The 25,660-nt window shown below is 36.3% G+C and overlaps 1 protein-coding gene across 1 annotated transcript in view; it reads left to right on the plus strand.

The window, feature by feature from the left end:
• Nucleotides 1-25,660, plus strand: part of LOC150109873 (protein SHQ1 homolog) — a 169,836-nt gene that overhangs the window by 72,822 nt on the left and 71,354 nt on the right. The window contains exons 7-8 of the mRNA XM_090415535.1: nt 2,325-2,437; nt 20,278-20,390. Of these exons, the coding sequence (XP_090271661.1) occupies nt 2,325-2,437; nt 20,278-20,390 (226 nt within the window). The remainder of the gene's footprint in view (nt 1-2,324; nt 2,438-20,277; nt 20,391-25,660) is intronic.

Consider the following 25,660-nt stretch of genomic DNA (forward strand, 5'->3'; position numbering starts at 1 on the left):
CCCTGGAAAAGGAGAAAAATAACAGTCTGCCTTTCTTAGACACACTAGCCAGCCTGATGGAATCTTGGTTTTCTCAGTTTATAGAAAACCCACTCCCCTCACAACAATATGGAGTTATTAAGACACTACAAAACGGGGCTAAACTTATCTGTTCAAATGATAATGCCCTAACCACGGAACTAAACCACATGCTCAACACTTTCTCAGTCAATGGCTACCCCCCCCCACCAAAATAAAAAAAATCCAAAAAAATATTGATACCAGTTAACCACAATCCCCTCCTCCCTTCACAATAAGGATTATTCTAAATCCATCACTATTCCCTACATCCGCGGCACCTCGGAAAAAATTACCAAAATCCTAAAAAAACATAACTTGACCTCTTGTTACAGACCATATGAAAAATTGGCGTCCCTTATCCACTCAAAGACCAACCACCTCCCTTAGACCTACCTGGTGTATACCAGGTCCCTTACAGCTGTAAGCTATCAGAATTTCAGAACACGAGGATTTCACCAGTACAGCCACTCTGGTCTTGCAGACCATGCTCTGGATACTCACCACAGAATACGGTGGAAGAAAGCCATGGTAATACATCGTGGTAAATTCAAATTTGAAAGGTTATTCATGGAATCAGCCTCAGCCCTAAGAAACATGCCAAATCTCAACAAATTTGGTTGCATGAGACTGCCTCAAAATTGGGAGACTTGCATCAGAAGACCTTCAGCCCAGCGACCGAGAATACGTATATAGCCTGCTAGGGGACACCATCAGGACTTTTAGGAGAAACAACAGCTTCCTGCTTCGTCCTCAGTTACTGTGTGTAGTGCCTGCGTGCACGTGTCTTTATTTTAAGTTCGTGTGAAAATGGCAATGTGACGTTGAAATATTGGAATATAGATTAAAGTTTAATAAGTATATATATATATATATATATGCTCTGAAAATCTTGTTCTTGAGACCAAAAATGGGGATTTGAACCTGTAGTCTGGTTTAGAGAGTGGAGATGCTAGACCACTTGGCCACTTATCATAGTTATGATCCTGGTCAAGATCAAGTACTGTATATTAAAATGCAAGTCTTCCATTTGCATAAATGGTGCTAACAAATCGGAATCACAGTATTGATAGCTTCAGAATTTAGAAACTCTGTCTATTTTGGCTATTTAAGTTGCCAGACTATGAATTAATGCTATCCGCACTTCTTTTCCCTGATCACTATTACTAAATATAGCATCTTAATCAATTAGCAGAATCTAATCTGCTTTAGTCTTCCAGTAACACCAATTATTATTATTATTATTACATAACACCTCCAGGGAGTCCAAAGACTCGTTGAGGGAGGGCACCTGCTCTACAACTCTCCATCCCTACCACTCCACTAACAGCAACTACCTTCATCTACACCAGCGCCATTTACCGCCGACCACCACCACTATTTTCATAGACAATCACTTATATTATGTGATTATGTATTACAATTATGTAACTGGTACTTCTCTAATTTTTGTTCCACTTCCTTTTTCATTGATATGTGTAACATTAATGGTGCTTGTCTTTAATTTTGGCAATGTTGAGTTTGTTGTAGTATCTGATTTCACTTTTTGTCCTCATTCTTTCATAAAAACACTAAGGTAAGGTTCTCAGTTTCTCAACCTTTGTAATTTTTAATAGTTGATTTTTCATATCATTGACATGGTTACCTCATCTTGAATTAACTTATTAGGATTTTCAAGTTAATTTTGGATTTACCTTAAATTTTCTGATAGAAATCTGGCATTGCATAGTTATCAAGGATATCATATTTGGTATTTAATTTTAAGAATTTTATATGCTGTTAATTTTTGTGAGTGCCTTTCGAAATGTGGCTTATGTATAGATTCTATTTTTTCTGATCTAGGCTTTCTTGGCTTCACTCACAGAATAATCCCTTTCCATTTCAGTTAAAAATTATTTCTACACACCCTATCTTTCTGATAGGCATTATTTGTTGGATTTATCAACAAAATATGCTTTCTGTTTTGGAAAGGGGGGAGTTGTTCTCCCCTCTCCTAACTACATCCTTATACATATAGCATTGTCGCATAGGTTTTGCAACCCCTCATGTTTAGGGGCTAATACAAATAAATAAATAAAATAATAGTTTGACCAGATTCCACTTTGAATCTCACTGCAGCATCAGTGTCTTGAAATCAGGTGTAAGATGCTATTCTTTTCCTTCTAATTATTTATTTTGAATAAAATATGCATATATTTTTAGATTGAATTTTCATCTATTATATGAATGTAATGGTTTGCTGATTGTTAAATTTAAATATTACGTAGGAAGAGTTTTCAGGTGCTATGGATGTGCTTGATCCAGATTCAACATCAGAAAGTAGACGTAGAGAAGAAAGACTTCAAAGTGAAAAAAGAAAATTTGCTGATAATCATTACCTGTAAGTTTGTTTTAAAACTTTTAATCTTGGCTATATATATATCAGTCCAGTCCTCTGTCATATCTCCTATTTTTTGTCTATTAATCAACCTCTTCAACTCCCAAACCTTCATTCTGATAGGGAGCATTCTACAATACAGATTACTTATATTGATCACTTGCCTCTGTATCAAAGCCTTATAAAGAAGAATTATAACTTTGCTTGTTTTTGTGTTTCTTGCAAAAACTGCCCTCTTTTTGCAGTATCATCTCTGAACTTCAACACCATATCCTCCAAGACTGCCAAAATTCCCAGATTTCAATTTTCTCAAGTGCATTTGGAGTGCAAAAGTGTACGCAGCTTATAATTTTTTCATCCTAAAATACACAACTTGATACCCCCCCCCAATTAAACTGTTATCAATTATCCTTCAACCACTCTTTTTCCTTCACACAATTTCTTATATCATTAGAGTATAAATTAAATTCCAGCAAAGAGCCCTGTGATACACTGCTAGTCACCTCTTCCTTCTCCTGGATACTGTGCTTCCACATACAACTTTTTTTTTTTTTTTTTTTGTAACTATAGATAGTTACAAAATTATCTTGTGTCCAACCCCATTTGCTCCTATTTGTAACAGAGTTCCGTGTTGTATCCTACCAAACACCTTTGAATAAATCTAGCAGTATCATTGCATAGCCATGCCTTTTATTTAACTTGGCTGTCACTATTATGACAGCTGAGTTGGATAAGGGACATGGCTATACCCAAAATGGTGAATGAATTATTGAGGCATGACCTACACCTTGCAGAACTGTGCTCTTTCACATAGAATATATTCTTATCCACTCATTCCTGAATTCTGCTTTTGACTAATTTCTTCATTACCTTTATCACCTCTCTCGAGGTACTGATTGGTCTATAATTTGCTACTTTTGTCTCAGATTCTCTATTATGCCACTCATTTTACTTTCCCACTGTTCTGGGACTTTATCAGTACTGAGACTGAAGTTAAACAAGCTAGTCAGAGGTAGTGCTAATTCTATTGCATGCTTTCATAATAAGCAAACTGACCTGATCTAATACAATAGTTGTATTCACATTGAGATTCTGCAATATCCAATTCAACAACTTCTATTCCATCATTAATTCTTGTCTCCTAAATATATACACTAGTGGCCAAAATTGTGGAACCTTTTGGAAAAGGTGTTTTTTTATGGCTCATAACACCACTATTTTTTGGTGTAATACCATAAAATTATATATCAATGGAAAGATAATTTAACCAACAATGTAATGCAACAAAGTTTGTTCAATTATCTGTATTCTATGAAAAGTTATAGCCAAGTAACTAGAAAAAAGAAGCACAACTTGCTTGGGTTGATATGAAGTAGCTTCATTTAAATGTAGCCAATGAGCATGAGTGTTTAGAGAGCCAATCAGGTGTCATCTTGTTTTGGCAATGAGCCAATAAAATCACAGTAGGATTCAGCTATTGATGTCATGTATTGGAGCCAAGAGGAGGACGTTTGTCAGTGTGTTATCTGCACCATTTCTTTAATAAAATTAAAGAAATGGTGCAAAGAGTTAACTGGTCACCCAGAAAGCAATGTAAAATAGTACTATTAAGTGAACAAGGCTACAGTTATGAAGAAATTAGAAGAAAATTGGTGGAAACTTAACCAAAGGTGGCATTTCTAAATTTTTGAAGAGGTATAAGGAGACTCAGTCACTACAAAACCAGACTGGTAAAGGTGCACAACAGCAAGTGATAATAGAAGAATTGAGTGACTGTGCCTACGTGACAGAAGAAAATCATCTGGGTGTATACAAGCTGAAATGCCGCAATACAATGTGAAGTTGAGTGCAAGGACTGTTCGGTGCAGACTGCAGGAATTTGATCTAAATGCTAGAATTCCAAGAAAAAAGCCAGTTTTATCTCTCAAACAAAGGTTGAAAAGATTAAACTGGGCTAAAACCCATGCTAACTGGACAGCGGAACAATGGGACAGTGTTATTTGGAGTGATGAGGCCAAAATCTTCCTGTTTGGTAGTGATGGCATAAAATACGTAAGGAGAAGAATCAGAGAAGATTTGCATCCTGATTGCATTACACCTACCGTGAAACATCCACTTAGCGTTATAATCTGGGGTTCTATGACATTAAAAGGTGTGGGCAGAATTTGCATGATTAATGGGATATACATGCCCAAAAATACATAAATGAAATACTTGAGCCCAAACTGAAGCCTTCCACACGTGATCTTTTCCAAGATAATGAAGCATTTATATTTCAACGGGATTCAGCTCCATGTCATGTTGCTGCTGTGTACAAAAAGTGGTTTCAAGATGATCATATTCCACTGCTGGGATGGCCTGAGAATAGCCCAGACCTTAACCCAATCGAAAATCTATGGAGCCGACTAAAGAAACTTGTTGGTCAGAAGCAACCCAGCAATAAAACCCAATTAATAGAAGCAATAATTCAATCTTGGTTTCACATTATAACAACTGCAGAACTAAAAAACTTGGTTCACACCATGGGAAGGCGTTGTAAGGCCGTAATGAACACTAAAGGTTACCCAACTAAGTATTGACTCACATTGTGAGAATTTTTGTATATCTAATTTTTTCTATGTGTTTCACTTTTCTTCTTTAACTGCTGTTCTAATAAAAAAATCCTTCATAAAGGTTATGGCATTATATTCTTGATTAAATTATCTTTCCATTGATATATAATTTTATGGTATTACTCCAAAAAAAAAAAGTGGTGTTATGAGCTATCAAACCTCAGAAATACACTTTTTCCAAAAGGTTTCCACAATTTTGGCCACTAGTGTACACTGGATATTGCAAAGTGTCACTCATCATCAACTATTTCATCTACTTTTGTCCCACCTCTGTACCATCAGCAGTCCTTATTCTTTTGTAGTTATTCTTTCTTTTAAACATGTCGCATAGTGAAAGAACTCTAGATTTCCTGTGATCTGCTTAGTTAATTTATTTTTCTCATCTGATTTTTTTATGTTCTTTACCATCCATGTTGGATGAAGGTGACTTACTTATTAAAAGAAGCATCAGTTAATTCTCTGAAGATGGGAAAATTGTTAGGTATAGATGGAATAACTTCAGTACTGGTGAAAGCAGTAGGTCTGAACATATATCTTAGATACCCTGTTCAAAATTTGTCAGAATGTGTGGAACAGTGAATCATGGCCTAAAGATTGTTGCACCTCTCTTCTGATTCCTCTTCCTTAAAAAAAAAAAAAAAAAAAAAGTATAAAATGTAGCACTTATAGAACTATCAGTTTAATCGGTCTTCCAAACAAAATTTTCCTAAAAAATCTTACTCTCTGAGATTGAGAGGAAAATAAAGTATACTTTCAAAGAACCAAGCAGGATTCCAATGAATAAGAGTACAATAGATCACTTATTTATAGTATATCTCATTGGAGAAATATATTGAACATAAAACTATGTCAAAATACAAAGGCCTTCAATTGAGTATGGCATGAGGAATTATGGAGAATACTGAACCAATATGAAACAGATAATAAAATAATATGCCTAATTTAAACTCTTTGCCATTCCTCAGAAATGTTAATAGAAATCATTGACAAGTATAGCAAGCCTTTCAAAATGGAAAGAGGTGCGTATCAAGACTGCATACTTTCAGCGGTGCTTTTTTTTTTTAACACGTTCGCTGCCACGCTACTTCGGCATAGTCTGTTCCCATACGCCGAGCAATTTCACTTCTTCAAGGTCAGTACCGTAATCTCGTTGCTGGCGGTAAGCGTCATACGAGTATACTCATAGTTGGCTTGTGGAGAGCATATACCATCTATGAGAATACACAGTTTTGAAGCTAGCTCCACAAGCCAAGCATTTTCACCTCTTCAAGGTCAGTACAGTAATCTCGTTGCTGGCGGTAAGCGTCCTACGAGTATACTCGTAGCTGGCTTGTGTGGCTGGTTTACCAACTACGAGTATACTCGTAGTTGGAAGCGAATGTGTTAATCTGTTTTTGGAATATATAATAAACTTAGTCTTGGAAGACAGTGGTATTGGAATTACAGTTGGTGGCAAAAAATCAATCTTAGATTCACCAATGACATTGACTTAATAGCAGAGAATGAACATCAATTAGAAGAATTAACAGAGAGAGAGAGAGAGTTTAAGGTATTTAGTGATTATGAATTAAAGATCAGCATTCGCAATAAAAAACAATGTCTTCAGGCAATAAACGCATGAAAATTTCACTTAATGATGGAAAATTGGAAGAAGTAAAAAGATTGACCAGTGCATACCAACCATTGAATTAGAAACCTTTATGCAGATATTTATAAATGTCACTTACACAGTGTGTATGTAAAATACTTGGTCATGTGCATCACCATGTTCTAGAAATGAATTGTTAGGACTGTCAACTATTTAAGAATGCTGCTCTCAATAATCATCAGTAGTATTGATCATAATGGAAAAAACAAAGGATATTTCAGAGTTCGATAGAGGGCTTATTGTGGTTCAATTCCAGTCACAATTCTGTTTTCAAAACCTTGGAGATGGAGCTATGATTTTGAAAACAAAAGAGATGACTGGTTTCTCAGAAGGTGAGATATTCCTGGTGTTAAATCGGTGAAAAATAACCTCATTACTTGTCTGAGGCATAACTGTGGTCTAAAGACAAGATTGCTGTCATCTGAGAAGGATTGTATGGACAAACAAAGCTTCCTAGGCCCAGCAGTTGACCGAAGCAAGCATTTAATGAAGGTTGTTCCTGACCCCTATCTCATCAAACTGTGCAAGGAATTGAAGACAATCAATATTGGCAGTTGCATGCCTATATGGAAACCACTGATTTCTGCACAGAACCAGGAATGGCATCAGGAACACCATGACTGGAGAAAAGAGTCATGTCCATTGAGTCATGGTACACTTTGTTCTGTACCAGTGGTAGGCAGAGAGTTTCAGGAGCTCCATGAAGCAGTGAACGCAGCCTGCCTTGCAAATACAACTAGAAGTGCAGGAGGTGGTTTCATGTTTTGTTGGTATGGAACAAGTCCCCTGATATTGCTAGGTTGGGTGTCTTCCAAGAAATATCTGAACATTTTTGCCAATCAAGTCCATCCTGCAATGTTAATTTTTTTTTTTATTCAGCAGGTGACACTTGTTTCATGGACATCAATGCTACTGTCTGTTGTGTGAGAATTGTTCAGCAGCTTCTTCCATCTTCCCTGGCCACTACAAAGCCTGAACACTAAGTCGACAACATAGATGCAATCCAACAGCCTGTAGAATCTATGCCAGACCACATGTGCCGTAATTTGGGCTAAAGGAGGTCCAATACGGTATTAAAAAGTTTGATTCAGTGCACCTTCTTATGTACTTGGGATGCATACAATACAGAGATGGTCAGTCTAAACATGATATTCAAGCACACATTGCTTGCCCTTCAGAGATCACAGCCACTTTGGAAGGATGTTAAAATACAGCTTTAAGACTTATTCTTGTTAACTGTCTTACTATACAGATGTCAGAGTTGGACATTGTTGAAGAAAAGACCATTGCCTTGGAGATGAAGTGCTAGAGAAAATTTTGAAGATACTATACACATAACAAATGATGAGGCTAGAAGAAAACTCCAAGCAAGCATTTATTTACTCCAAACAAGAATTCTTGACTTGTAAAAAAAAAAAAAAAAACTGGGGGTGACCTAGAATCACCTGGATAGATACTAGAAACTGGACTAATTCTTTGTTTTTTACCTTCTGAAGGAGATCCCAAGATGGAAACACCTGGAGAGAGAGAGAGAGAGAGAGAGTATATTGGAGCTATCACCATTATAGTTAGTCCCCCAGCTGGATGAAGAAGACCATCCATGTTGATAAACCTTGCCTGTGAGCTGGGGGGGGGGGAAATCTTAGTTGCAATGCTTGTGGCATAGTTGTAAACAACAATATATCCTGAGGCACTTTACACTTTGTATTGACTACTCAATTCAATTTCATTGCATCAGGTTAGTTATGCTTTTTTATAATGGGCAGAGTATTACTTAAACAAGACTTTCCCTTACCTGCACTTGTTTTCTTCAGGGAACCAGGATCTGAACATCAGCTGAATTCTAGATAGGCATGACAACATAGGAAAAGAAGTTAAACTGGCAGAAGAACTAAGTATCACATGGACATAATTGGTGTTATTTAGCCAACGGAGATTAACACAGGCGAGATTCTACTAAATAATAGTGATCAGGGAATGGAAGGAGTAGCGTTAGTATTCACCACCAAACAAAGAAAAACTTCTTAATGGGCATTCAATTTCAAGTAGTTATGTGATAAATTTCAAGATGCAGAATTTGATAGTAACTTCTTTGTACCTAAGATTCTTAGGAAGAAGTGGAGAAATTGAGTTATTATAGCAAAACAAAAGCAATTAAAAATTATAAAGGAAAAATTCTCCTTGTTGGAGATCTAAACAGCAGAATAGAAAATGAATCCTAGACATATAGAAATGTTTTGGGAAAATTTGAAGAAAAGGATAAAGTTAATGATAAATGTCTGCTGTCTTTCTGTTCAGATATGGGCTAGTTATCACTAATTTGTTTCATCATAAACATGTGCACAAATTCACATGGAAAGAAGACAAGAAAAAGGAATTCTTATTGACTGATTTCAATGAATGTTTGAAAAGAAAAATATAAGAATTATAACAAGAATTAAAGTTCAGAGCTTTTTTTATATGTGAACTATAGACAGTGCAAGTATTCAAGAAAAAAATGAGTTCACAAACAAAAACCAAACCTTGATTAATTCAGTAGGAAGACATGATAGATGCAAGAAATTAGAGGAAAGCCTAGGAAAGAAGAAAGCATATTGAAAGCTTCTAGCATGTGTCAGCTGATGCTCAATGAACAATATGAGACAGCTAAGCTATGTGAAAAAGTAGCTAAACAAAAGTCATTGGAAAGATTTTGGTAAGAATGTAGAAAATAAATAACAGAAAAGTTGTTCTGGGAACTTAAAAAAGTTTAGAAATAAAGGAAAGAGCACAATGAAAGGAATTACATGATAACTTTAGAGAATATAACTTTAGGAAATGATATCCTATGATAACAGGAGAATACTATCTTTGACCCCCATGGTGTCACTGAATGGGAAAGATATTAGCAATGCATGGGAATCTTTGAAAAAGTGCACAAATTAGGCAGTATCTGAATGTTTTTCCTAGAGTTTGAAGAATAAATAGAGTGGAACTGAAGTAGCTGTGCCACCTTATTAAGCAAGAAATGCATAAGATCATATGGAAAGAATATTGTGAGAATAAGAGTGACAGGATTTATGAAATATATAAAGTGTAGACCAGAAAAGTAATAAGTATTATGCAGAAAGTTAAATTGGAATATGAAAAGAAATTGGCTATATAAAAGAAAGAATGAATGTGGAAGCTTCATTCTTTCTAGAATGCAGATGGTATTCTAGTGTTAGAAGCTAATGAAATTGTTCAATTAATGAATGCTCACTTTGTTAAGATATATCAACCAGGTGTATGAAACATAGTGTACAGTGTGGCTACAACTACTAGCAGCACTGTGCTAGTAGTTAAAATAAGGTTAAAATAAATCTAGCTTTTGCATAACCTGAATAAGAATTCAGCAATAGGAACAGATGGAATATTAGCACATATGCAAAAGCATATTCAGCTCAATTGGCTAGGCCTTTGGCATGTTGTATAACTTGAGGTCTCAGCTCAGGAAAGATGCCACAGGAACAGAAAGAATGTATGATAGTACTATTGTACAAAAGTGATGCAAAAACCAATGTATCTAATTACCGACCTATCTCTGTCACGGTGAAGAAGAATTTAGAGAAGTTGGTAAGAACTCGCATACAGAAAGAAATGAATAGGCAGATTGGCTATACTCTACAAGGAACAGCATAGGTTTACTAAAGGGAGATAATGTTTTAACAATTTGCTCATATTTTATAATATTATAGACAAGTCGAATTGGATAAATGGAATGGATACACAACGATACTGTTGGATTTTGTTAAGGCATTTGATAGGATACCACATGAAAAGATGTTGCATGAACTGGAGATTATGGGTTTGGAATATAAACTCTTGACCTGAATAAGTGAATGGCTGACAAGTATCAAATGTGGGTGTACCATTCTTTATGAAGATAGCACCAGAAAAAGCAGTGCTAGTGTAACAGGGAGACAGCTGATTAAATTTGTGGAATAAGGAGATTTAGGAGTGTTGGTGGATAAGGAATTGAAATTTAGGGGACACATTGCAAAAGTGACCAAAATAGCTCATCAAATCACTTGGTTGCTGAAGAATACGTTGACAAGCAGAGACAAGCAGGTTATTGTTCCTCTCTATCGAGCCTTGATAAGACCCCATCTAGACTACTGTGCTCAGATTTGGTCACCTAGGTTTCTTCTTGATGGGGAGGAGGTGGAGAGGATCCAGAGGCGAGTGACCAAGATGATAGCAGGTCTGTGGAATGAACCGTATGAGAACAGGTTGAGGATTTGTGGGTTGCAAAAATTGGTTGATAGGCGGAGGAGGGGAGATATGATTGAGACATTCAAATTACTGAAGGGTTTCTATAAAATTAATTCAGAAGATATTTTTGAGAACAGGGCTGGTTGTGGGAGGACTAGGGGACATCCATGGAAACTGGGCAAAAGTGTGGTTAGTAAAGGTGTTAGAGCTGGGTTCTTTACTTTTAGAGTAGTGAATGAGTGGAATGCGCTCCCTGAGTCTGTAGTGGATGCTGTGACAGTGAATGAGTTTAAGGCGAGGTATGATAGATACTGTACGAATGTCAGATAGTTGTGATGAATATGATTTGGGGCCTCCCTCGATGAGTCTAATGACTCCCTGGAGTTGCCCATAATAATAGTAATAGTAATAATAAGAGAAATTAACAGGAACGCTAAGTGAGCAGTATACTAAAGCCTTCAAACTACTTGTGTGGATTGAAGTGTAATAGAAATAAAAGTCGATCCCATATCTAGAGATCTATGGGAGTTCTAAGAAAAATTTTGGGATTGAACAGATAGCATTAATGACAGAATTATATCAAAAATGAAGATATTAGGAAGGAACTTTAAATTAAAGATGCCGAGAAATTATATTCTTAGTTGAATAAAGGATTAAAGTGTAACAAAGTTTGCATCTGAAGTAATTTCAGGACTGGGCAACTTGTATATAGGAGCTAACGACTTCACATCGTCGCTTGCCTTAGTAGCCCAAAATGCAAACCACATATCCTGACAGACACGTATAATGCTATGCATTATGGGAAGGTTTACTACTCAGACTGGTTGACCTTTATTGAGTTCTCATTATTGGAAGCCAGACCCAGAAGTGATACCATGGTTGAAGTAATGAGAAGTCATATTTCCATATATGAATAGCCAAAAGGTTTCACAACTTAGTATTAAAATAATCTGGATTAGAGATAGATGTTGGAAGTTTTTCCACTTGGTTATACTATAAATTAAATATGAAATTAAACCAAGAAATTATATTCTTGGTTTAATCCTTTATCCAAGTGTAAGCAAACAAAGTTTGCACCTGAAGTAATTTCAGGACTGGGCAACTTATATATAGAAGATAATGGCTTTTTATTATTATTGCATGGACACTTCCATGGAGTCCTAAGATTCATTGTTGGACTTCACGTCACTTGCCTTATTATTATGCATTATAGGATACTAAGGCAAGTGATGTGAAGTCATTAGCTTTTATATACAAGTTGCCCAGTCCTGAAATTACTTCAAGTACAAACTTTATTTGCTTACACTTGGATAAAGGATTAAACCAAGAATATAATTTCTTGGCATCTTTAATTTATAGTATAACCAAGTGCAAAAACTTCCAACATAGGAAGGAACTTAACATTGTTAGCATTCAAGAGTGTATAAGCTGCATTACTCTGAGCTGGTATGGTCGTTTAATTATTATTATTATGAGCAACTCCAAGGAGTCCTTAGCCTCATCGAGGGAGGCCCTAACATCATGTCAAGAACACCTATTCAACATACACAGTATCTATCATACTTTGCCTTGAACTTATTCACAGTCATGGCACCCACAACAAATTCTGGCAGCTTATTCCACTCTCCAAGTAAAAAACCTAGATCTAACACCCTTGCTAACCACACTCTTGCCCAGTTTCCATGGATGGACCCTAGTCCTTCCACCACCAGTCCTGTTCTCAAAAATATCCTCTGAATTAATCTTATAGAAACCCTTCAGTAATTTGATTGTCTCAATCATATCGCCCCTTTTCCACCTATCAACCAATTTCTGCAACCCACAAATCTTCAACCTGCTATCATCTTGGTCACTGCCTCTGGATCCTCTCCACCTCCTCCATCAAGAAGAAAGCCTGGCACCCAAATCTGGGCACAGTAGTCTAGATGGGGTGTCTTATCAAGGCTCGATACAGAGGAACAATAACTTGCTTGTCTCTGCTCGTCAAAGTATTCTTCAGTAATAAAGTGATTTGATGAACTGATTTAGCCACTTTTGCAATATGTCCCCTAAACTTCAACTCTCTATCCACTAACACTCCCAAATCCCCGGCCTCATCAATCTCCTGGAGTACAGTTTGCCACCAATGTGGTATATATACTGCTGCTAATCTTTTCACCATGCCAGAAAGGTATTGTTGGGGCCTGCATGCAGCCCGCGGGCCCCCCAGTGTGACACCCCCTGCCTTATATGATAGTGTCATGTGCCACATTATTTTAACAAAGGTTCAATACAATATTATTACAGAAAAGATTATTTTAGTCCAAAAATTAACATTATTCAAAGCACATTCTCCTAAATAAAAAAAAATAAAAAATAAAAAACGTAAAAACAAACATAAGTTACCAAGTCTCATATCGTGAGAGATTTTACAGTAATACTAGAAAGAGCATAAGATTTGAGTGGTTTGAGTAAAAGCATTTCATAGTACAGGAAATTGCACAAGGTTATGAATGAAGTTACTGAAAAGAGTGGTCATGCTTCAGGGATCAAAAATCAGTGATTTTTTGAGAATTTGGGGAGTAGTAGAGATAGATAGCTGATTACAGAAGATCAAATCAAGATTTTAGATTTCTCATTCTCTGTTATGAGATCACATAATATAGATGCACAATATAGTTTGGACAATTAAGATGTATAACATCATGTAGCCAGTTGTTTTTAACACTAATTCCAGACAATCAACTTCAGGCAAGTGCATTTTCACACAGTATATATAGCATTTTGGCTGTGACTATTTGTAAAATTAGCATTTGAACTGTCTTAATATCAAAAAATCTCAACTACAGTTTAAACTGATTAAGTTATATATAAATATACATCTTTATATGCTTTAGAAAATTTGTTTTAGTTGTTTGATTTCTTCACTAATGACTGCATTGTAAACAAGTTGTACTACATATTTTCTGTAACTCAAAATTTGAAATAGGATGCCAAGACAAATATATTTAGTTCTGTGTTTGGCACAACAATGAAACTGTTTTTATATTGTATTACTAGAAATTATCTAGTAATACAATAATACTACTTTTTTTCCCTGCTTCAACAGTATAGTTTCTGTTGGGAATATTTTTTCACTCTATAGAAACATTTCCATTCCAGTCTTTGTAAAGAACAGACATAGTAAGTAAAAATCCATCTATTTCTGAATAAAAATGAAATTTTTCCAGGAATAGAATAATGTGAAAGATCTCTATTATTAACTATTGATAAGACAAGAGCTGCTGACACGAGTAGAAAAATGTAATGACTGTAGGATATACAAAAGAGTGGTTAATTCCGATAATGATCAGAAATTATTTATGTATGTATTACCATGTGAAAAGCATATATTGATCATCAGTAAGAAAATTCTTAAACTACAAAGGTGGCTTATAAATAAACATAGAAATAAATACACATAAGCACAACAAATTATACAAGATGATTTGCTATTCCATCAATCTACATGTATTCCTGCCACACCTAGATGAATCACCTGATGGACATCATTAGTTCATTAGCCTCTCCTATAATTCTCGTTAGCCTCTCTTATTTATTATCTAAAAATGTATACAGATATTGTTCATTATTGGTTGGTTATTTATATTTTGCAAACAAAACTCTTTGTTTTAATTTTTATCATAAATAGGCTGACCATATATGTACCTTTTTGAACGGGACAGTACAATTTTTTTTTTTTTTTTTTCGTATTTCCCAGCTATCCCATCATTTTAATAAAAATGTCAATTTTGTCCTGTTTTTAATAAAAACTATAAATATACTTTAAAGTTGGTCAATCATAAATTATTATTCGTAACCTATAATCATATATCAATATCATGGATACCCAGTAATTTGTATAACCATGGAGTCGCATTGTTCCATACTAGATATCGATATCTGAAGTGATTTCTTCAGAGAAAATAAAAAAATACATGTTGGCAACGCTTGCGCATCTGAGATGTGCCATCTGTCCTGCTGTAGTGTTGGTTTTTGTTTTGCCTGTATGCTAACCAGTGGCTTTGTTATTCAATGCTGGTGGTTTAAATTTCATATTTTTTTAAAGTTTTAGTCTTAATTTTTAAAGCTTTAAGTCTATCCTTGCAATGTCAAAAAGGCAAAACTGTAGTTTTAATGATGATCTCCAGAAAAAAATTATGAACCAAAATTTTCTTCAGTATGTACTAAATCAGAAGCAATAATTACCAATGTTTTACCACCATACATATTGGGTGAAGTCATAGAGGATTTCAATAAAATAAAAAGCATTGCAGGTAGTTTAGATGCATCAAAAGACATCAAACTTTTTCCAATTGTTGTGCAGTACTTTTTGCCAAATTGTGGTGTTCAAGACAAAATTATAGACTTTATTTCCTAACCTGGTGAAACATTTGAAATACAGTATGTGCTATGTTGATGGAAGTAAGTGACAAATTTGCTTTACAGAACAAAATTGTTGCTTTGTGTGCAGATAACACGAACACCAATTTTGGTGGTTGCAAAAAACTTGGCAAAAACTTAACTGAACTGAAGAGGCAGATTGTTAAAGATACCAAGCAATTTAAAACCTGGTTTTACTCCATTTTTCCCAAGTGAGCAAACAGACAAAATTTCAGGTTTGCGCCTGCAATTGATGCAAGACTAGCTGATCCCACAGGTAGTGCAAGACCAAGGCAACTCGTGGTAAAGGTGGAGCAAGCTCTGATCACTAATCTTAATATTTACCCTTAATGCCAAAACACATCTCCAAGAAGGGGATGTATGATGTTTTGTATTAAAGGCAAGGGGCCACTACCCAGACCGATTTCGACCTTATGAATAAGTAAAGCCGTCTCTAAAAATTCGGACGATCCCTAGGCCACTCAATTGTGGGCCAAAGACCGTCCATCTCTGCGTTGGCTCCACTCAGTGATGGCCTTCCACCCACACGCCACCACCGAGCAGAACCGCTCAAATTCCGAAGAAAAGCATTCACCAACAAAACCCCTTAGCGGGCCGTGCCGGAGAACACTTTCCCCGGAGACTCAAATTGCTCCCTTAAGGCAAAAACCTTAAGAGAGCGAACTCATAATAGCCCCCACCGGTTTCGACCTTTATTGAGGTCTCATCAGTGGGAGCCAGGCTAGAAATACCAAGATTTAGTAATGCAGAGCTTATAAGTATTTTACCAAAACAAGTTACCATAAGGTGTTTTAACCTTATTAAATAAAAATCTCAGGAGGAGATCTAAATGTAGAAAGTATTTTTAACTTGGGTATAATTATGTTAAAGATACCAAGCAATTTAAAACCTAGTTTTACTCAATTTTTCCCAAGTGAGCAAACAGACAAAATGTCAAGTTTGCGCCTGCAATTGATGCAAGACTAGCTGATCCCACAGGTAGTGCAAGACCAAGGCAACTCGTAAAGGTGGAGCAAGCTCTGATCACTAATCTTAATATTTACCCTTAATGCCAAAACACATCTCCAAGAAGGGGATGTATGATGTTTTGTATTAAAGGCAAGGGGCCACTACCCAGACCGATTTCGACCTTTATTGAGGTCTCATCAGTGGGAGCCAGGCTAGAAATACCAAGATTTAGTAATGCAGAGCTTATAAGTATTTTACCAAAACAAGTAAAAATACTTTCTACATGAAGAGGCAGATTATTGGTATTGGTTGTGGAGCACATATTATACACAATTGTCTCCAGTGTGCTGTCGACTGTTTACCAATTGATATCGAATATTTAGCAGTGAAAGTATACAAATACTTCAATATATACACAGTCAGAGTTGAAGAACTGAAAAACTTTTGTGACTTTGCAGGAAACAATTATGCCAAATTGTTAGAGCATGGAAATACAAGATTTTTGACCTTGGGTCTATCAATTGACAGAATTTTAAGCATGTTTGATGGGCTTCATTCTTATTTTCTTTCAAGAAAAATACCTTGTTATGTTGTGAAAATTGTTTGAAGATCCCTGTTTAAAATTGTGGTTGTCATTTGCAAGAGATCAAGTCATCATGAGTGTATGTTTCAAACAGAAAAAGATATTTCAGCTACAGAAGTAGCCATGAATGCTGAAAATCTTGTAAACAATTTTAGTCCAGAAAAAGTGAAGTGTTTGTAATTACTTATGTCAAAAAACAACTGAAAATGTTAATAGATTCAGGAGAAATTAACGAGGCTAAGTTTTTTGAGGTAGTTGAATTTCTATGAAACCAGCTTAGAATATGTCAACAAGTGGATGTGCAGTTTAGGAAACACTGAGAACTTCAAGTGGGTGCTACTAAGAAAGACACCTGAATGGAAAGAAATGCAGGACAGCCTGAACGAGGAACTCATCACACACAGAAACAGAAGAAACTCGTGTATTCAATCAATAGACCCTAATAAAATCTATAATTGTGAGTCGGTTGGATACATGGAATAAAGAAAACATTCCTGCATCTGATAGATGGGTACAGATTTTTTCTAAAATGAGTGAAAAATGCTTAGACTTTCAAGACTTTTGCAATATTGTAGAGTTTATTCTTTGTCTTACAAGAAGTACAGCATTTGTTGAGAGAATATTTTCTGTTATGAACAGTATGTGTGGTCAAAGGAGAAATCTAGATTAAGTGTTGAGACAATGAGGGCTATGTTAGTTGTAAGACAAAATTGTGTCACGGAGTGTGAAGTTTTATGATAAAGTGTTGAAAGACCAAAATTTGCTGCGTAAGATCATTTCATCAGAGAAATATTCATGGTGCAGTCGTGGTGAAATACAGTCCCCCTCTATATCTACCTAAATTTTTGTATGGGTTCTTTCACTGAAGAATAATGGTAAGCTCAATATTACAGAATATTACATAACACCCATGCCAATGTCCCGTTTTTGTCTCAAGGAAATATGGTCAGCCTAATCATAAATGCATTAAATGAGCAAATACCCCATTTTTGCCATCCCAATGTCCCATTTTTGTCTCAAGGAAATATGGTCAGCCTAATCATAAATGCATTATAATAAATTTAGTTTAATCCTTTATCCAAGTGTGAGCAAACAAAGTTTGTGCCTGAAAGTATCCTCAGGACTGGGGTAAGGTGGTACAACACCAGGGCACTCCTTGCAAAGGTGGAGCAAGCTACCAACACTCCTATCTCAGTATCTCCCATAATGCAAAACACATCTCCTTGTGGATATGTCTAATGTTATGCATTAAAGGAAGGGCCACGTCACTTGGGCCTGGCTCCCACTGAAGAGACCTCAATAAAGGTCGAAACTAGTCTGGGTTGTGGCCCTTCCCTTAATGCATAACATTAGACATATCCGCAAGGAGATGTGTTTTGCATTATGGGAGATACTGAGATAGGAGTGTTGGTAGCTTGCTCCACCTTTGCAAGGAGTGTTCTGGTGTTGTACCACCTTACCCCAGTCCTGAAGATACTTTCAGGTGCAAACTTTGTTTGCTCACACTTGGATAATGGATTAAACTAAACTTAATATACTCTAACCAAGTGTAACTTTCAACATAAATGCATTAAATGAACAAATATGATCACGTTATTTGCTCCAACCAGCAACTTATAGGATGACATGCACACTTATGATAATGTAAATTAATAATTAATTTGTCAGTAATGAAAGCATTTCTATTCATGCCTGTTCTTTCCCTCCATTATGTTTGCCATTCTCAAATGGGCTCATTAATGTTGATTCACTTAATTACATCTTTTAGTAATTTAGTAAAACCAAATATAGTATTCTCCTCGATTGTTTTCTAATATACCTAAACAAACACATTACGATTAAACCCATCACAATATGCAGTGTGTATCCGTTGATATGTAAACACAAAATTGTGGTTGTAGCACTGCTACAAACTTATCATATTGCCATATCAGAAGGTTAAGTTGGCAGCAGAAGTTTTTCCAATGCCCTGGTGTGAACATGTTGAGTTTGGTCAGAAACAGTCCTAATTTTCAATGTCTGAGTGGTGGTGGTGAAGGTTTTGTTTGCAACATATGCCACGAATTTTTTGTTGAAGTGTGGAAGTGATTTTTTTTTCATTTTTAGGTGATTAGGGGAGTGAACAGATTAGTATTAGTGGCACAATTATGTCTACTTGATATTTACAAATTTCTAATTGGAGGAAATGTCAATTAGACATTTCTTCCAACTAGGAAGATATTTCTTTACATCAGGAATGCTCGCTGATTTTTGCTATATCAGCTGTTTGGTGGAAATGCACTGCAGCCCGAAAGGTAGAACTTGCATTATGAAGGAACTTGACATTGTTAGTACTCAGGAAAGTAAGTAGAGCTAATCTCACTGGTGATACAGTCACTTAAATGGATTAAGAAGAAAGTTAGCAAAACAAGTGTGTTGTCATTTCAGGAAAAAAGACTTAGAAGGAAAACCAAGATCTAGGTGAAACGAATAGTTAAGTGCCTTAGATGACTGAAATGTCAGCTGTGACAATATTGGAGTCCTGATAATTAACAAATTAATTTGGAGGAAAATTGTCAATAGGCCCCCCCCACCCTTCCCAAAGGGTTCGTGTTAGGAATTTGATGTTTTCCTATAAAAATATAGCAATGCTGCAGTTTTCTTTCCATGGTAGAGAAAAGTTTTGCAGTGAAAAGAGATTCTCTTTGAACAGGCTGTCCATCTCCTCGCCAAGAGTAAAACAGTGTTGTGCACAAGCTGATTTGGGATAACTCATGATGCATACCATCCTTTTGGGTTAGAATAGAAAATCTTTTCCTTTTGGTCTTATTTATTATCAGCCAAATTGAGGAACTATATCTTTCACTGGAGTGTTCTAAGTTCTTTGAAGTGTCATGCAGCTACATGGTGGAGAGAGAGAGTAGAAGGTAGAACCCTTGAACTCTACCCCAAACATGGTATTCATTGAACATGCATAAAGTAAGATGGTGTTTCACCAGGCAGTGAGGACATTCTACATTAGTAGATGTGTGTGTACATGATATTTACAAATTTCTAGTTGGAGGAAATGTCAGTTAGACATTTCCTCCAACTAGGAAGATATTTCTTACAGCAGGAATGCTTGCTGATTTTTGCTATATCAGCTGTTTGGTGGAAACACACTGTAGTACGAAAGGTAGAATTGGCATTATGAAAAATGTTTCACCTGTATTAGTGATTGATACTGAACATTTTTTTGTTTTTACATATTACCAAGCTGTACCTAACTAATGGTATTGTTCCTTTATATAGAAATACTAATGTTTTAAATTGAACTTTTATATCAAGCCTTAATATTTTGAATTCATTGTCTTTTTTGCTAGAAAACTAAAAAAAGGTACATTTTTCTGATAAGTATACCATTTTATTTTTATTTAAGGGCTGATCTTTATGAAGATGAAACAATTCAGTCACTTCTCCAGTTTTCTCCTCCATGGGAAGAATTACACAAGGAAATACTGTCAGATTCCCATTATGTTGTTGATAATATTGGTATGGATTTTATCTTCATATAAGTTCAGCTTAAATGCAACTTGCTCATGGTATGTTAGTGTACTCTAGGTTTTGAATCATTCCAAGTTTAAGGAAGCTGAAGCTGCATAATTATTGATAAGAGTTAATAACCCAGTCTTTGAGATACAAATTTTTTTTTTCTTGGTATCCTATTAACATCCCAACTGGCCATGACATCTATAGATATCCAGCAAAATCTGGATACGATTCTGTAACACCTATCGAATAACATGGATAAGAATTGCAATTAAGTCTGAATTTTTACTACTATTTCAATGCTCAGTATGTATTTTTTGATTTATTATATTTGTATTTCCAAGCAGACTATTTTTTTTTTTTTTTAAGATGGTGGCCATCAGGTGTTCTGCAGGCTTTTCCTCATTTTGTACTCTATCCTGTGCACCTTGAATCCACCACACACTGCTTGGAAAGAAGTCCTCAGACACTTATGGGCACAGTGCATCATGCCATGTAAAGAGTCGCATGTTTGTAGCCAGTATAAATTGGAAGAATATGATGTTCCCAAGTCACTGCAACTGTGTCTGGGTGAAATGGCTGCAAGAAGGGAACTGATGGAGTTTGAAAGAGGCATTGTGATAGAATTCCATGTTGCAGGCCTATCTTTTTGACAAATTGAGCCATCCCAGGTCAATAATTAGTGACACCATGTGGAAATGGAAGCTCAGAGTCAACTGCAAGTGCCACCTGCAGTGGACGACTCACCACTCACTAAACTTGACTGTAGGGTGCTACGAAGGATAATATGTAAAAGCAACCATTCGTCAGCCTGACTTGTTGAATACGGAGTTCCAGGCATCAATTGGAACATGAATCTGCACAAAAACATTCAGAACCAAAGCTCACAACATGGGTTTCCTTGATATGACCACAATATGTAAATCCCACATTACCTGAATGAACATGCAGTGTTGCCTACAGTGGTATAAAGAGTGTGCAGAGTAGTTGGAAGCTTGGAAAGCTGTGTTATGGAGTGACATATCATACTACAACCTCTGCCAAGCAGATGGGCAGGTGTAGGTGTGGCGAATGCCTGGTGAATGTCTCTTGCCAGAGTATGTAACCCTATGAAATTCGGAGGTGATGGTGTTGATGGTATGGTCCTGGTTTGGTTTCAGACCTCTTTGGATGGTATGGTCCATGAACATTGCAGTCCAAGAGGTATCTGAACAGTGCAATTCTTCCTGCTTTGTGGTGTTTCTACAGAACTGACTTTTGTTACTTTCTCAACAAGATGATATACTCTGCCATAATGCTGCTGCTGTAACCATGTGGTTTGTGGACATGAATGGAGCCACATTTGATCTCAACCCTATTGAACATCTATAGGGTGAACTGGAGTGTTGGGTGAGATCAAGAAATGTCCACCCCCTCTACAATCCAGGACCTCATTACATGCCCACAGAAAGAATGGTCCAAAATCTCCATGGATCACTATTGTATGCTGTGGAATGGAGGTCCTACATGTTATTAAGGTGGTCACCATGTCTATTTGTTCCTCACACTATATTGTTTCCTTTAACTTCTTACCAAGCTATGTGTAGTGTAATATGTATGCCCAAACTCACCTGGATTAAAGCCTAATTTTTATGCAAAAAAAAATTGCTTAGAATTTAAAAACTAACTTTTAAGCCCAGGGTGCTTAAGGGTCAAAGCTGTATAGCTGAGAGGAGACCTCCACATAGCCTTTAAAGGAATGCGGAGAACCGACCAGGGCTTCTGACCTAATGTCCAATCCTCACCTTCTCGTGGTGCACCCTGTTGGGTATCTACTTGGATACTAAACAAACAAGGATGGGCTGGCAATTTGGGATTTAGCCAACCAAATTGTATTCTTATTGGTTAAATCAAAATAAAAAATGATGGTACGACATGACAAAATTTCATGCCGGCTGGTGCGTCGCCTCAGTTAAACAAGGTCCCCGTTGTTTTCGCCAGGGAACCAGGGCGAACAGCCTAAAGTCAGCTACTGGAACAAATCTGAAAACAAACCCCAACTCAACATCACCAGAGTTAAAGATCAGTACTATCAACATAAGAAGCCTGAATGGCAAAGAAATGGAGCTAGCTGAGGAATTAGATAAGTACCAGATTGACATAATAGGGGTGACTGGAACAAAAAAGACAAAAACTGGTGAGATCTTTCTGAGCAATAAATACGAAATGTTATATTCAGACAATGACAATCAAGGAAAAGGAGTAGCCATAGTGTTCAACACAAAATATGAGGCTAATCTTGAATGGCAGTCAGTCTCAAGTAGACCGATGTGTGCAAATATGAGAATGGGGAACAGGACAATGAGACTTATTTGTGCCTATGGTCCCACAGACGGTTCTACTAAGGTAGAAGTGGAGGAATTTTTTGAGGCTTTAGAGAAAGCAACTGACACAATGAAAAATGAAAAGTTGGTCCTTGTTGGGGATCTAAATGGCAGACTAGGAAATAATTGTGAGACATACAAAAATATTTTGGGAAAATTTGGAGAAAAGAGCAAAGCTAATAATAATGGCAAATATCTGTTGGATTTCTGCTCAGGACATGGACTGGTTATTACTAACACCATGTTCCAACATAAAATGTGCACAAATTCACATGGAGAGAAGAGGCAAGGAATAAGAAAAGTCTCATTGACTATGTTATTGTCGATAGTGATGTTTTCTCCCTGGTGCAGGACACTAGAGTGTACAGAGGATTTGAAATTGGAAGTGATCACTATTTAATCTTGAGCAGGATAAAATTGAATTTCATATTGAAAAGAATAACATGTAAGAAAGTTTTAAAACGAATAAAAGTTGAGCAGCTCTCAGGTGTGAACTGTAGACAAAAATAGACAAAGATTATTGAAGAAAAAATGAAAGAGTTTGAGAACAGGAATCAAACCTTGGAGATTCAGTGGCAAACTCTGAAGAAAACATTGATTCTGCCAGAGAGGCATGTGGTGAGGTAGTCTGCAAGGATAAAAAAATCAGAACTCCCTGGTGGATACAGGCAGTTAAAGAGGCAGTGAAGGAAAAGAAGAAAACATATCAAAAGTTCCTGTCAAATAAGTCAGCTTGTGCTCTTAGAGAATATAGAGACAAATGCAAGAATGCTAAACACTATGTAAAACTAGCTAAACAAAAGTCATGGGACGACTTTGGCAAGAATATAGAAAATAAATATCAAGAAGGTGGCAAAATATTCTGGAGGTTGTTGAAGAAGCTTAGGAATGGAGGAAAGAGTGCTGTAAAAGGAGTTAGAGATGATAAAGGTGACATGAAAACAGGAGAAAAAGATATCCTTGAAGTATGGAGTAATTATTTACTGACCAGGCATGCAGTCAGGAATACATATCCATACTTGAAGTAGAAAAAGCCATCAAAGGCTTGAAATGTGAAAAGCGGCAGGAGTAGATGATATTCTACCAGAAATGCTGAAGTATGGTGGTATAAGAGTCTTACAGTGGTTGCACTGCATAGTGCAGAAAGCCTGGACAGAGGGATGAATTCCTGATGATTGGAGTAGAGCTCTAATTGTACCGATATATATAAAAAGGGAAATAAAACTGAATGTGAGAATTACAGAGGTATTTCCCTACTGAGTGTTCCTGGCAAGATCTATACATGTATACTTGAGAAACGGTTGAGAAGAATTGTAGAAGAACAAGCTGGATTCAGGCCAAATAGAGGCTGTCAGGATCAGATCTTCACTTTACGACAAATAGTGAGAAAGCATGGGAATGTAACAAAGATCTGTATTTGAGTTTTGTCGATTTGGAAAAGGCATATGACAAGGTGCCAAGAGAGAAGCTATTCAATATGCTACAGTTATATGGTGTCAATGGAGTATTATATCAAGCAATACTTAGTCTTTATTTGAGTTGTACGTCAGCAGTTTGAATTGAGGGAAGTACAGGAAGATGGTTTAATGTTAAATCTGGTGTGAGACAAGGATGTACATTACCCCTCTGTTATTCATTATCTATATCAGTGCTTCCCAAACTTCTGGATGTCAGGGCCCCCCACTTTGCAAAAATTAAAATATTTCACGGCCCCCCTCGAAAAAAAATCGTAATAGAGAGATATATTATTATAATATTTACTGTATTTATATTCAATACAAAACATACACAGCGAATATTGCAAAAACCAAATGCATATATTACATTTTTTTGCCTCTTACCATTTGGTTCTGAAGACGATGCGAGCTGTTCTGGTAAAATATGAAATACTGTCCTTTTTTTTTTTTTTTTGAGTCTGTTTCTGCTTCTTCTGATTGTTCGCGGGATTTTTTTTTATTTTTTATCAGCCAATTATCCATCTCAGGGTTAAATTTTTTAACGTAGAATAGATCAAATAATAGCACCACTTACAGATACTGGCACACCACAGACTGACAACATGAAATTAGTGAATATTACCTGAATAAGGGAATCCCCGGACCAGGAACATTTTTCTCTTTTGTGACTTTTCTCCCTTTAAGGTAATTAAGCCTAACGCGAAACAGACAGCGAAGGCAGGTTATTAAAACGTGCATATGATTGGTGCGGTATTAACAAAAGATCGCGCAACCGAAAGATAAAATTAAAATTTAAAATTTTTGACACCCTCTTACTAGGGTGACTATAAAGCAAAATTAGTATCACCCTGTTATTTACATTAACAGAAAAATGAACACCAGTTATTTTTTTTGTTGGCATATTTAGTATATCAAGGCATTATTTTTTAGGACCTCCACAATGGTACCAAGTAAGCAAATTACTGTCACCAGTAATTTAGCTATGCAGACGATGTAATTTCATATTGCTCGGGTTTGCCACAGTTTGAAGTGTGCTTATAAAATTTTGTTCTTTTTAATCAAATTTACTTAGCTAATGAAGAAAAATAACTGTACTCCCACTTGTTTTATCACATAAATTTCTCTTGAACGTAAGTGACCTGCTGTCACCATTAATCCTATTCATTTGACAAACCATGATATCCCAAGCTTCAAGATCACCCATAACCAATCTCTTGAACATTGATCTGTGTGCTCTCCTTCAATGGGTTGAAGGATAGCAAGCAGATGGGGGTGAGGACAATAGGTTACCTTCCATGCCACCAAAACAGTCTTGTTTGTACACATAACATCCACTGGCAATCAATTCCAATCATACACCACCCTGAGAAAAAAATCTAGCCCTAACCTCTTGAGTGCATTCATTCTCAACTTCCAAGGGTGCCCTTGTGTCCTTTCTCCACCCTCAAATTCC

This window comes from Typopeltis vanoorti, chromosome 1, assembly GCF_054136105.1.
Source record: "Typopeltis vanoorti isolate ZY-2024b chromosome 1, IOZ_Tvanoo_1.0, whole genome shotgun sequence".
Classification (NCBI taxonomy): Eukaryota; Metazoa; Arthropoda; class Arachnida; order Uropygi; family Thelyphonidae; genus Typopeltis; species Typopeltis vanoorti.